Genomic DNA, 12030 nt, shown 5'->3' with positions numbered 1-12030 from the left:
GAGTGCCACATAGAAGGAGCATAACTACGTCATTTTGTTATGCAAGTCTGTATAGATCAGTACCTTTAGTGTGCTCTATGTACCGCTTGTGTTGGGACATCATTTGAGAAAGATGTTATGGTAGCGTCCATTGTTATTGTAAAAAGTACTCTTGTATGTGAACATGATTTATGGATGTAATGATTATATATCTGTATGCTTTGTGTTCATGAAGCTATTAAAAGTCTAGCTGAATTAGTAACTATTATGAAACCGGATGAAATTTTGTCACCGTCGCTATACGTATGATGCGGCAGGGATCAAAGTATATCACTGCCAAATCCTTTAGTAACCTGACACCGACTAAATGATCATCAAAGACGGATCGTGGTGCAAGGCGACGGTGACCATGACCTTTGTACATGCGGATCATATGTTGAAGCGATGGTGATGTTAACCTCTACATAGACTGTCGGCCGTCGAAGCGACAGTGAACCCACACCGCTGACAGTCGGGTCGAAGTAAAAGACGATGGTGCTGGTGACCACTACATAGGCGGTTGATGTGCCCACATGATGGTTTTGATAGCCTCGACACAGGTGGATAATTTGCCAATGCGGTGGTGTTAGTGTACCTCCACAGCTGGGTCGTACTCCAATACGATGGAAGTAAGGACCTAATCATAGACGAATCATAAGCCAATTGACGGTGTTAGTGTATACCGCAGTCGGTCCTAGATGACGATGGTAAAGGCTATGACCATCACTGTCGACAGTTTACCGTCGAGGCCAAAATACGGCTGCGATGGGGGTTACGACGTATCTGTAAAAGGTCCGAGTGTGGTAGTGCATGATAAGCCTGGCGTAAGGGACCCCGTGTGTCCTCTTGCCTTGAAGATACTAAATCCAGCCGCAGACTGCGACGAATCTGGACACCATCCATAGGGACTGAATGGGGCGCCATAGGAGAGAGGGGCCAAAGGAGAGACCCACCACTACTTTTCGTTGGAGCTAGCAAGTTGCTTATGCAGCAGCAAGGTGAAGAGACGCCAGAGGAGAGGGCTAGTAGTGATGCGATGCAAGCACCACTCGTGTCGCCTTGCCCCTGTGGGCGTAGGAATAAGTCATTTCACTGGATTTAAGTCTATGATTTCTATAGTTGTAGATTTAGAGTGACTTTAGCATTTACAAACAATATGAAAAACCCACAGTTTTTTTAGCAAACAGTAGCCATACGAATTCAGACGTTCTAAGTGTATCTATCCTTATAAGCATCTTACACGTGTACCCTTTTTTTTGCCTGCTACCATTAGGAGTGAAGGATACTCGGATGGCCATTTACTGCCACTCGGCCAGGTTTGAGCCACAACGTATTCGGCTGTTCACTTCTCAACTTGTTTTAGCTTATTCTCTCTCACAGAACATTATTAAATCATCCAAAATAGTCCAAAATTCACTGTGCAGGTGAACACCCGAACACGCCCAAATTGAGAGGTGAAGGGGACCGAGTTCAATCATCATTCGACACAAGATTAGGACGACAACGATGCCCTTTCATTTCAAAAAAAGGACGACAACGATCCTAGGAACATCTAGAACCCGTGTTTTCCATATATTATTACGGAACTGTACTGTATACGATGTGAACATGTGGTTTATTCGCTGGTGATTGTATTGCATAATGCCAATTGTTATATGTGGCTATGCCAAAGTAAGGAGAGAGACTAAAAAGCTAAGAAAAAAAGATATACTCTCTTCATCCTTACAAAAAATACAATTCTCAATTTTTGAGGAGTCAAATGATTAGAAGTTTAACCAAAGTTATAAAAATTACTGACATTAATTATGAGATATGTTTTATAAACTTAGTTGGAGACATAAATATTAATAATATTTACTTCTAACTGGTCAAATGTAAGCTAGTTTGACCTGCACAAAATCCTATAATTTTTTTTAATGAAGTGAGTACTTCTATTGTTCTAAAACAAATGAACTTGTTAAAAGTTATCTTAAATCAAGTTTTATAAATTTAACTAAATAGAAACAATATTAGCATGATTAAATACACCATAAAATATATTTTTATTTGGTATCATAGATGTTAGTATTCTTTCTAATAATACAAAGTTAATCAAAATTTATAAATATTTTGAATTATTATAATTCTAAAAGTTGATTTTTTTTAAAGACAGAGACAGACAGATATTGACAGCTCTGGTGGAGTGTGTAACGCCGGCAGGTTGCAACCACGGTCCGCGAAATGACGAAAAGGCCGTGTGGAGTAGGAAGCACACCTCTGCGCCGTGGCTCGCAGGAGAACCGAGACGGACAACGGGAACCGGTGGCACGATGACGAACGCCAAGTCACCTGATCCGGCCGGAGTCGCGCCAGATCCAAATCGCCCGTATCGTGCGGCGCGCATGACGTCGCCGTGGCAAACAGAAAACGAACAGACGCAAAAATGCCGCCGTGGCGGAAAGCGCCAGCGCGAGGGCGGAGAACCCGACCGAGCCGCGCCAAGCTGGAAATCGTCGCGCGATGGACGGACGGGGGCCGATCCGCGGCCGCCCAACCGCCGGCCGCCACACGACACGGGCCACGCGTGGGTCCGGAAAAGAAAAAGATGACAGCCGAATCAAATCAAATTCAAATCCCCAAAACTCAGAAAAGCATGGCAGCCGATCAAAATCAAATCCCCAACACTCCTTACAAACAAAAGCGTGGCATGAAATGGAAGTAAATAGATACACTATCAAATAAAACTCTATAAAAAACGAACAAAATGTTTTCCAAATAGGAGGAGCAAACTGGAAAAAAGCGTGCGGATCAATGGATGGCTCCGCCGTCCCCTCCGGCCCTCCCTTTAAAACCGCTGCCCCTCCGCCTCCGTCTTCCTCCCTCGTCCGTTCCCCCTCCTCCCCCACACCCATGTCAACGGCCACCCCGCCGTCTCCGTCTCCCTCCTCTGGAACCCGCCCTCTGCTCCGGATCGGCACGGCCCGTCGTTTCGCCATGGCATTTCCGTCGCGGGCGGCTCTGCTCTTCGCGGGGGTGCTCGTGGTGTTGGCGGCGGTAGTGAGAGCGGGAGGAGGGAGCGTCTGCTTCGACCGGGTGTTCAGTTTCGGGGACTCGCTCACGGATACCGGCAACTTCCTGCTCTCCGTGCCCGACGACTTCCCGGACCCCGCGCGGAACCTCCCCTACGGCCAGACCTTCTTCGGCCGCCCCTCCGGCCGATACTCCGACGGCCGCAACCTGCTCGACTTCTTCGGTAACCTCCAACTGTCTCCTCGCCTTACGTGTTTGTTATCAGCGCTTGCTGCTCGTCCTCGCCGTCGTTCGTCCTGATTAATGGGGATGGAATCTCCAGGACTTTTCCGTGCGAATTCAAAACTTACTACCACTCCATGGATTTTGTCCCTACAGCAATAGTAAAAATTTGTAGAAATATACTGTATTTGTGGTGTCAAGTCTGCCTAATTGGATTGATTGTTGCCTTCCTCTTCGCTTTCCTTCCTTGCCGCGTACTCGTCCACCGTATGATGGCAGGGGATGGGAATCGCTAAGTCGCCGTTTGATTTTTCTTCAAGCAATAGACTGGTCAATGATCCTTTTTAGGAGGCGCCGCCAGTGCGGTGGTGGTGAGGCGAATATAGTATGGCCAGTTATGCTATTTTTTTGGCCCCTGTCTCCAGCTAGAACATGTTCCTCTTACTGAGGTTCGGAATTTGTTAACTGTGGCGTTTGCACAAAAATAGGCCTTCTAATTGCAGCTGGAAACGTCCATGTGGGGTCAATGAAATATTTTCTAATCACATGCGAGAACATGCTCGGTTTCAGAATTCATGGATTATAAGCAGCTGCAACCATCTCTCTGCCTTTTCTAATATTATATTCTAGTCACATATAATGAAATCTGGAGATCTCAAGAGCTGGGAAGAAGCATTCTACTGCAAATACCCAGCTTATACAGCATAAGTTGGTTGCCTTTCCCAGTTCTCCCCAACCACTAGACACTGGTGGCAACATCTCCTTGAACTAGCACACATTTGGTAGCTCCAACTACCAGTTAAATTGGTGGCACTCATCACGTGGTCAACACTTATTATATCAGCCTTTCATTTCCCACTCATTTATCATTCTGGGCCTTTTCATGTTTCCACATCTTATTACTTGTTCTATCCACTGTCCTAACTGTGTTCTTGACATGTGTTTGTTCTCTTGTTACATGCAGCGGAGGCATTTGGCCTGCCGTATGTGCCACCATACCTTGGCGGCGGGGACTTCCAGAATGGTGCAAACTTTGCGGTCGGCGGGGCAACTGCCCTCAATGGCTCGTTCTTCCGTGAACGTGGCGTGGAGCCTACATGGACACCTCATTCCCTTGATGAGCAGATGCAATGGTTCCAGAAGCTTCTCCCATCCATTGCATCGTCTGAGACAGGTAAGTGACTTCCTGAGTTATCTGTTTGGTCACAGTTCCTTTTCCTGCAAGGTGTTTGATGAAATGGAATCATTACCTGTTAACAGGTTTAGTAATAATGTCAATGAATTAATGAAACATCTGATTGGTTGTTTTGCATTATGCTAATAAAGATGGCAAAGTAGTGGCAGGCGTGCTGAAAAACATGCTGGCTAACTGGGTAACTGAGCACTGTGTTTTGCTTATTTTATGGTTGATAGAGATTGTAGTTGACTTGTAGCAAACATTCACCTGATAAATGAGAAGCAAAATTTACTTTGTTGAGCCTTCTATTGGGATGAAACAGTGGCGTCCCGTTGAATTTGGAGTCCTTGAGCGAAACTTTAAATGAGGCCTAAATATTAAATGTCAAAATAAAAAACAATGTAAAATATAATGTGTTGTATAAAATTGTAGAATAGTATGCATTGGCAAACAATCGATTAGAACTAGACATCAAGTAACTATCTCTTAGATTCGCCGTTCGTGAGAACCGAGAAGCACAATGCATGGATGTAGAAACCATTGATCGCCACAATAAACTATGTATTAGACTTAGTTTGGATACTTAAAACTTAAAACAAAGCTTAATTCATAATATATACTTATGGTACTTATATTAGCATTGGGGGGCCCGAGAGGTCGCACAGCCTGTACGGGCCTAGGGACGCCCCTGGGGTGAAACGTATGTTTTTAAGTTTGAAATCTGATCTGGTGGCTTGCTATGGACTTATGACAGGCATGCGGTGGGAATTATGGTTGTTTTGAGCACCAAGACATTTGTTACAATTGTCAAGAAATTAGATAGTAATCGTTTGCTGTTTTTTCAAGGGAAAGCACAGAATATTTACCAAGTTTTGAAATGAATGTTGTCTCATTTGACTGTTTTAGCTAATACAATTAGCTGTATTAATTAATGATATTGCAAAAACGTCCTCCAAGATTGTGTGCCATAGTTGGTTTCATGGAATTAGTTGTCATCAAACACACACAACACAATTTGGAGTTCTCAAAACTCAATCCACTGAAATTTTACTTGTATGTAGGGCAAAAGGAAATAGTGTCCAATTCACTTTTCTTTGTGGGAGAGGTCGGCGGAAATGATTACAACCATTTAATCGTTAGGGAGAAATCTCTTGATGAGCTACATGAAGTTGTTCCTAATGTTGTTGGTGCCATAAGCTCGGCCATCACGGTATGTATGTGTGTCCCCCTTTCCAGTGAGGTAATGTTTGGAGCCTGTATGCATTTGCATTAAGAGTTTGCATGTTTTCAGGATCTTATAAATTTTGGAGCAAAGAAGTTAGTTGTTCCAGGGAACTTCCCGATAGGGTGTGTCCCATTATATCTTGCAATCTTTCAGAGCCAAAAGGAGGATTACTATGAGGAACAAACAGGCTGCATTAAGTGGCTCAATGAATTTGCTGAGTACCATAATAGGATGCTTCAGGAGGAGTTGGAGAAACTCAGGAATCTTCACCCTGATGTGACCATCATTTATGCTGATTATTATGGTGCTGCATTGAACATATTCCGTGCCCCACTCCAGTTTGGTAAGTACCATTTTCAAATCAAAACAAACTAAATAAAAAATAATAATATAAGTGAAGTTAACTTTATGTTGTAAGTGGGTGATTACACCTGTCATATTGTTTGATACATGGAAATGTTTCAAAAATTCTGAAAAAGTGAAAATACTGTCACATGTTCAAGGATCTGGCATGATCTAATTTCCAGATTTCTTGATTGCACAGTACATTGTTTGGGAAAAAAACAAAAGAAGATTCAGCATGTTCCTTATATATATATTATTACTGTTCCGTGTCCATTTTGTTTCACATGGTGCCATATGTATCCTTTTGTTAGGTTTGGAATTCACATATGTGCATTTTCTATTATGCCCTACATGCATTGTTTTTGTTGAAGGCTTTGCAATTTGCTGTAGGTCAAGTATTGCTTGGTTCATTTACCTTAGCCTTAGTTCATGAATCTCCAAGTTGAATTTGAACTATGTTACGTTTTGTTCATGTTATGTTTTGTTCATGAATGACCTTTAGTTATAGAGAACTGATGCTTAATTGGTTATGCACAAGATATACATGATAGTTTGTGCTAATCAGAGCATATAGCCTTTATTTTTGTTTGGTTTGTGCTATAAGTTGTGAACGATATGCAAGTCTTGCTTAATCTTATGGATCCTCCTTTCTCTTGAGACAGGATGAGCCTCTAAATTGGTTGTGGATAATATTATTATCACTTTATTGATTAGCTTGTATAACTTGGTAAATAGGCAATGGACTCATCTTAATAATTCATACCTACTCCCTCTGGTCCAGTTTATAAGGTGTTTACGCATATCAAGATTCAAAACTTTACACTCTTTAAGCAATAATTTGGCTATGTGACTGGACTACTTTATCTGTGTTAGACGTTAACATGGCTCAATTACTTGTCAATCCAGTCTGCAACCTACAGGCAGAGCTTCGAATCAACTTTGAACTGTTCTACAGTGCTTCATTACGTATGCTTAGCTCTTATTAGAGTGGCACCTAAACCAAAATAGTCGGAAATAATCCATGTTTTGTAACTAATTATTGGTCAAAATTTTAGCCTGATTCTGTGTTCTTATTTGACATAAATTTCAGTACCATCCTCATCCTTGAATCTATGGTTTTCTTTTTGTTGCCTACACCTGTTGAGCATATCTCATCATCTGAATATTACATAATTGAACAGTGGCACTGAAGCTCAATCATGTCTAAATAGGCTGCAGTAACCCAGCACAACGAACCTACGTAGAGAGGCTTAGAGAAACAAAGCTATTCTATTTACCTTTGTTTTATTTACGAAGCAACAAGAGATGCTGTTGCAGGTTTCACAGTCCCACTGAATTCGTGCTGCGGAAGTGACGCTCCGTACAACTGTTCCCCTTCAATATTGTGCGGGCGTCCAGGATCTACAGTGTGCCCTGACCCATCAAAATACATCTCATGGGATGGTCTACACTTCACTGAGGCGAGTTACAAAGTTGTCATTCAAGGAGTACTAGGGGGGTATGCCAAACCTCCTCTCTCAGAAATCTGCAAGGGTGTGGAATTCAAAGTTTCTCAACTTCACCAATGTACAGATAATCCAACAAACAGTGTATCATACGATGCTTTGAGCTCTTTTATTTGATCTGCTGAGCTCAAGCACATTTAGATTTCTGCTGGTAAAGAAGTGCATTTAGAGTTACAACGGGCAGTGTAGATGTTGCAGGCCCTATCATCTTGGACACTTCTCAAAGCCGAGAAGAGATCCATCGATCTAGAGTCATGTGTAGTTCTACAATCCACTTTGCTGCTGTGAGGAGGGGAAAAAAAGGGGAGGGGAGTTTGTAGTGCAGAAATTTGCAATCGTTCAGTGCATTACTTTGCTCTGCTCTTTTTTCTAGCAGCTAACTGCGACAGGTTGCAGAAGGGACAATGAAAGTTGACAGTCTCTGCAGGTGGTCGTACTATATAGGAACCTAGATCTAAAAATTCAGCTCCTGAGGGCAATGTATGCAGTACTTGATATGGGCTCAATTGCCTTCTTACAGATACAAGCATATATACAATGCAGCTTCATTGATTCACATTGTCTCGCTTGATTTATAATGCAAGATTATTGTTCGAAACCAAAATTCTAGGATCTCCAGCCTTCACTTAGAGATTACATTTTCCCTTTGTACCGTTCTTGTCATTATCTAAAAGTTATACCCTATTGCCGGTGCAGCTGTTATCCATTTGTTAGTTATATAATTAAAAACTTATTGATCTTGTGGCATGGAAATCTAGAATAGAAAATTGGCCCTAGCTACCAAGCACCAGGCGATCCATTGATGAGGATATACAATGTTCCATTCGCAAATTGGTCAAGTGACTGTTAAATGGTAGGTTCCGTTTGTAATCTATTCTCAAGCGCAGGAGTTCATCGGAATGTTGGATCTGGATCTGTAAAAAAGGTGGTCACATATATGTACTTGTCTGTTTTGCACCTATACAGTTTTAAATCACACATTAGCTTTCAGCTAGCAGAAAATAACCTGTCCGTCATGTCCTGCTTCTTGAGCAAAAATGGCAGATAACATCACAAGATGACATCAAAGTCCGTTTGACCCGAGGATGGAAATATTCAGTATAATGGAATACACTCAAGTTTTAAAGTCCCTTTGATCCGAGGGTGGAAATATTCAATGTAGTGGAATACACTCAAGTTTGCTTGTGGTTTCAAATGGCAGATAACATCACAAGATGACCTCAAAGTCTGCTCGATCGGAGAGTGGATATATTCAATGCAAATGACTGTCATATCAACTACTGGACTCGCTCGGCTGAACCTAATTAACCTAGTCATCCCCCGGAGCACACCACCTGTGTGTCGTCCCACTACGTGAACTCGTGAAGGATAACATGAGAGCAATAAATCGTACATTGTCATACTAAGGGTTTTAATACATACTACTAATTCTCCATCAGTGACGGAGCCAGAAAAAAATTATAGGTGGGATGGAAATGAACCAGCAAAAAGGCACCGTATTCATTACGTACCGCATTAACATACTACAATCACACAAATCATGGCGAAAACGATGCTATCAAACAATTATGGCAAAAAACTATATGAGAAACACAAGGTGTTACCTCAAATTTCAAGAATAAACTAGTAGTTCTTGATCATTTGATCCATACATTGCAAAATACAAATAACTAAGAATGGGTGAACCTATAGATTGAATGAATATCAATTAGTGTCTTGCTGATAATTCTTCAAGTCTGCACAAAAATTACTTGTCAAATTCTTCAAGTCACGGCGCTAGGTTCCTGTACCTCACGCCCCTCCTCTCTTCCTCCGTCCATCACCAGATGCCGCTCCTGCTCGGCTGCTCCTCAGCGGGCGCACCTGGGCACCTGGCGGTGACCGACCGCCCATGGGTAGATGGGCGTGGGGCAGTGGCTGGCCGGCGGCCGGTAGATGGGGTAGCGTCGTGGTGCAGACGCGTGAAAGCCCTAGTTTGGTTTTGGATAATGGATAAAACCTAAGTACTAACCTATGTTATCTAGTGTGATCATGAGCTAGGTTGGTACACACCAAGTGATGGAGTAAGTTGGAAGTCCATGGAGATGGACATGTGATGATGGTGATCAAGCTCCAACATGGAAAAGAAGAAAGAGAAAAACAAAAACCAAGAAGATCAAGGCAAATGTATCAAATAGGTTTTTGTTTTGGCACTCAAGACACCATAGAGGGTGTGAGCGTGTTTAGGTTCGATAGCCGTAATATAAAGATGGGAAATCTTTGGCTAAGCGGTTATCGAGTGCCACTAGGTGACATGATTCATACATATGCATTAGGGACCTAGTGTGCTAACAATTAACCCTTGTAAAATGCTTTGAAAAATGCTAACACACGTGCACATAAGTTCTACACTTTGTGGTTAGCAACTTGGAAGCAAGGGTAAAGTGGTTGAAGTGTTGAAAAAAGGAAAGGAGAAGGAGCAGGGTCGTTGGACCCTGGCTCAGGAGGCGTCGGACCCTACCTGGCCGGGTCCGACGGCCAACCCTAACTCTCAGGCACGGGCATAGCAGCGTTGGACCGCGCAAAAAGGAGGTGTCGGACACGACGGGAACACTGTTCCTCGGGTCCGACGGTGGCTAGCTAACGAGGAGGTTGACGTGAGCATGACACATGGAGGCGTCAGACCATCGCCTGGGTCCGACGGTAGGCGTCGGACCAGGGTCCGACTAAAAAACCAACTCTGGACCCTCTCGGTGTAGTTTTGCAGGCGTTGGACTCAGGACGTTGGCGGGTCCGACATGGCTCTTGACTGAGTCCGACGGCGCGCTCTTTGGTGGCAACGGTTGTCTTGTTCAAACGGGACATGTGGCAGCTCTAGAGTGGTCGTGGTAGGGCATCAGACGGTCCGACGCCCCGTGGAGTTGCGTCCGATGGCTTTTTCTGAGGTCTAACGGCTAGTAGAGCCTTGAGGGCTCTATAAATAGACTTGGCTTGGCTTTGGCTCACACTCTTGCACATTTTCATCAGTGATACATCCTTGTGAGCCTAAGCAAACACCTCCCACTCATCTCTATCATTGATTCATCATCATGGTGAGATTGAGAGTGATTCCTAGTGCATTTGCTTGAGTGATTGCATCTAGTGGCACTTGGGGATCGCTGTGGCTGCGGATTTCTTGTTACTCTTGGTGGTTGCTGCCACCTAGACGGCTTGGAGCAATGGAGGAGGATTGGCATGAGTTAGTGATTGTTTGTGGCCATCTCCGGTGATTGTGAGGGGCCTTGTACCTTCCCCAACGGAGAGCCAAAAGGTAACTTTAGTGGATTGCTCGTGTCATTGAGTTACCTCACTTGTGGTAGGTTCTTGCGGTGCCTAGTGAAGGCTTGGTGCGGTGCCAATTAGCCGCCAAACCATCAAGTGTTGGTCGACACAACAGGGACTAGCGTGCCAGCAAGCATGTGAACCTCAGGAGAAAAATCTTATGTCTATTGTGATTGGCATTCTCCCAGTGTTTGATTGGTATTCACATTGATTGGTTCATCACTCTTGCCACGGCGGTATAATCACCCTACTCTCTCTTGTATTTACATTCTTTTCTTTCTTGCCTAGTGTCAAGCTCTTTAGTGTAGCTAGTTGTACGAGCTTGTTAGTTTGGTTAGTGTAGCTATTTAGTTAGTCTTTGAGAGCACACTAGCTTAGAGAGTAGTGACATAGTTTTTTGTGTGCTTAGTGATCATAGCAACTAGAATTGTTGGATAGGTGGCTTACAACTCTTGTAGAGGTAGAGCAAAACTACATTACGCCGTTTAGTGTACTAATCAATTGCTCTAGTGAATTTGTAGAGATTTTTATAGGCTATTCACCCCCTCTAGCCATTTAGGACCTTTCAAGTGGTATCAAAGTCGTGGTCACCGTTTGATTAAAGGCTTAACAACCTCGGTGTTAAAATACAGCTCAAATAGTGTTCAACCATGTTAGGGGCAAACCATCACACTTTGATGGTACATGCTATGATTATTGGAAGAGAAAAATAAAGATGTATTTGGGTTCAATCAATGACAAGGTGTGGGATGTGACCGAGAATGATTTTGTGATTCTTGATCCCACAAATCCAACCCCAAGAGAACTAGAGAACAAGCAATGCAACACAATGGCGCTCAACACCATCTACAATGCCATTGATTCAAAAGTGTTTGAGCAAATCAAGGATCTTGAGAGAGCTAGTGAGGTGTGGAACAGATTGGAAGAAACATATGAGGGCACACTGGTGGTCAAGAGTGCAAAATTGTACATTCTCAAGGATAAGTTGACAAGCTTCAAGATGAAGGATAATGAGAGAATTCTGGAGATGTTCCATAGAATGCAAGTGATTGTCAATGATCTCAAGAGTTTGGGTGAGAAAGTACAAAATGATGATTTCTCTCATCGGTTCTTGATGTGCCTACCTTCAAGGTTTGAAACATTGAGATTGATAATCATAAGAGAAGGATTAAAGGACATAGTCCCTAACCAAGTACTAGGTGATGTCATGACACAAGAGACATACCATG

At 43.1% G+C, this 12030-nt stretch overlaps 1 protein-coding gene across 2 annotated transcripts; it reads left to right on the top strand.

Moving 5' to 3' along the window:
* The first annotated feature begins 2795 nt into the window (after positions 1 to 2795).
* LOC136450119 (GDSL esterase/lipase At1g28600-like) lies at positions 2796 to 8057 on the top strand. 2 transcript variants are annotated; one of them, XM_066450414.1, is made up of 5 exons: positions 2796 to 3250; positions 4214 to 4423; positions 5488 to 5636; positions 5718 to 5994; positions 7314 to 8057. In XM_066450414.1, the coding sequence occupies exons 1-5, from the start codon at positions 2809 to 2811 to the stop codon at positions 7616 to 7618; spliced, it is 1383 nt and encodes a 460-aa protein (XP_066306511.1). In that variant the 5' UTR covers positions 2796 to 2808; the 3' UTR covers positions 7619 to 8057. The 2 variants fall into 2 exon arrangements, with proteins under 2 accessions (XP_066306511.1, XP_066306513.1); XM_066450416.1 differs by having other exon boundaries at positions 2822 to 3250; positions 7178 to 7316.
* Positions 8058 to 12030: the final 3973 nt, after the last annotated feature.

This window comes from Miscanthus floridulus, chromosome 5, assembly GCF_019320115.1.
Source record: "Miscanthus floridulus cultivar M001 chromosome 5, ASM1932011v1, whole genome shotgun sequence".
NCBI lineage: Eukaryota > Viridiplantae > Streptophyta > Magnoliopsida > Poales > Poaceae > Miscanthus > Miscanthus floridulus.
This window is presented reverse-complemented; position numbering and strand designations above follow the sequence as displayed.